We start from the raw sequence: 2,313 nt of genomic DNA, 5'->3' as shown, positions 1-2,313 counted from the left end.
GTAAATGAAAATAAAATAAGTTTTTCAATCTATTAAAATAATTAGAAAACTTGTTTATTCAAGGGACACATTAAATAACATAACAATAAAATAATACGAGTAATATTTCGTACAGTAATATTTCTTTTCCTTTCTAAGAATCGTATGCTATGATGATTATATTTTTATTTATTATTAGTTGAATCTGTTTTCGTAGAATAAAGACCTATTTTGTTTCTTCTCATTTTAAAAAGTTTTACATCAAAAATGTCTTTTAATATTATTCGAAAAAAGTGTTAACATATACTATAAATAAACTCTATTTGAATACTTTTTTAAATTTAAATAAAATAATTTTCTATTTCCCAGTCTTTGTCTTAAGGAAGTGCATCTGACGTTCGTCGACTTTGTGGTTTTGATTTCTTGCTCACTTATTAAACACGCCGAACACATTCATCGCATTCATTGCAGACGCCGCGTCGTTGATTGCTGCACTCCCCGCCGGGAAGTGATCCGCTGTCAAGAGTTGAGCGAGACTTCGTCTCCGTCTCCGTCTTCGTCCCCGTCTCTGTGTCCGCCTCCGCCTCTGACTTGTGAGTCAGAGTTGCTTGTTGAAGGTTTGCGAAGAGCACGCGAGGCGCGACAATTAAATTAAAAATAATTAAAAATTATGAAAATGGACAAGTCGATGGGCAAGTGGCAAGTGCAGGGCCATTGACCCAGCGGGTGCGGCCAGTTTCTGTTCTGTTTGTGTGTCCTGCCACTTTACATTGACTTTAGACTGCGACTGCGACTTGGCTGCGCATTTAATGAAAATTTATTCTATGCAATTTGCAACGGCCACGACGACGACGCTGAAAACAAAGTACTGACTTTGTCGCAGTGGACAGCGGAGAGAGAGAAAGAAAGGTAGGTGGAAAGAGGTTGTGGTATATAAATATACTATATATCTGGTGAATAGGAGCGGCTGTTGGACAGCGACTGCGACAGCAAGTGCTCCGATTACACAGCCCATCGTTTGTCTCGTGTCAATCCAAATGTCTTTCGCCTTAATTAGAATTGCTGGCACTGCAGAGCGGAAATAATTTTATGCATTCACAGTGGTCAAGCTTTCGAGGGGATGTGATGGGAAATGGGCAATGGGCAATGGGCAGTTCGGCTGCCCTTTGATGCCAAATGTCGCCAGCAATTGTTGCTGCGACTCCTGGCACTCCGACTGCTTCTGTCGCATGTGGCATTATGTTTTATGCAATTAAATGGGCGTGCCATTTAGTTTGCGGTTTCGTGCATCCCTTTCTCTCTCTTGCTCTTTCTCTTCTCTTCTGTCTGATTGTCGAATTGACTGGCTGCCTGTTGATCTTTATCTAATTGTTGCTGCCGCCAACAATGTCTGTAACTTCTGCCACAGGCTTCCACAACCGTCTCGACCATCATCGTCGCATTGATGGAGCCACTCTGAGGTCTTGTCATGCGTTTTGATGTGGTGCCAATGCCGCCGCCGTCGTTGCCACCATCGTCGCCCTCTTGTGGTAAGCAGCCCATGGCGTTTAAAGTTACAAAGTGGGTTAGCTTACGGGGGGAGGTTGTTGCGTCAAGGTGCGGTTGTTGCTGGTTGCATTTGGCCATTCGCGAGGGCATCGTGTCATCGGCAGTTACCCAACTCGTAAATGTCTTATTTGCGGTAAGTCGAGCCAACAAACAAGTATTTCTCCCTATTTCGCCAAAGGTCTTTAACGCTGCAGTAAACTATGAAATAAAATTGCAAAGAAATCACTTCAACTAGTTTGTTAAATTGGTAAATAAAGCAAATATGCATAGATGGCAATAAATAAAAGTTTTTAAACGAAACGAATCGATTTTTGCAGCCTCTTCATATTTGCCCAGAGCTGTAAACAAAAAGTAAATATGGGTAAAATTCTATAAACATTGAACATTTCAAGCAACTGAATATTTACACATTTGTTTCTTCAATTGGAAATTATTTTTAATATGCCACAAATACTGTTGAAATATTTCAATCGAATTTTTGGTGAAAGCTGACAGATACTTAATTCTGTTTTCTGATTTCGATTTAAGTAAATTCTCACTGAGAATAATCTAAAAATATAAATTTATTTATTTAAATTTATAATAAACCTAAACCTTTATCGAAGAGTGTTTTGAATTAATTTTAGTTTCAATAAATTGCTCTACAATAATTATTATTCTCTCTAAGATTTTTTTTATTGTTAGAGATTTCAAAATTTTCCATTTTTGTCAACCATTTAATAAACCTGAGAATGAAGAACTATCAGAATATCTTAGAATTATTCAAATATAAAAGATGAACGATGA

General features: G+C 38.1%; 1 protein-coding gene across 1 annotated transcript; it reads right to left on the bottom strand.

Annotated features, from left to right (window-relative positions):
- Positions 1–350: 350 nt before the first annotated feature.
- Positions 351–2,016, bottom strand: LOC117569279 (uncharacterized). The gene is made up of 2 exons (XM_034250385.2): positions 1,935–2,016; positions 351–1,865 (listed from the first exon to the last, which is right to left on the bottom strand). Exon 2 carries the CDS (start codon positions 1,615–1,617, stop codon positions 1,249–1,251), a length of 369 nt encoding a protein of 122 aa, XP_034106276.1. The 5' UTR covers positions 1,618–1,865; positions 1,935–2,016; the 3' UTR covers positions 351–1,248.
- Between the last annotated feature and the right edge of the window lie 297 nt (positions 2,017–2,313).

This window comes from Drosophila albomicans, chromosome 3 (genome assembly GCF_009650485.2).
Source record: "Drosophila albomicans strain 15112-1751.03 chromosome 3, ASM965048v2, whole genome shotgun sequence".
NCBI classification, from domain to species: domain Eukaryota; kingdom Metazoa; phylum Arthropoda; class Insecta; order Diptera; family Drosophilidae; genus Drosophila; species Drosophila albomicans.
Note: the sequence above shows the minus strand (reverse complement) of the source record. Positions and strands in the feature narration are given on the sequence as shown.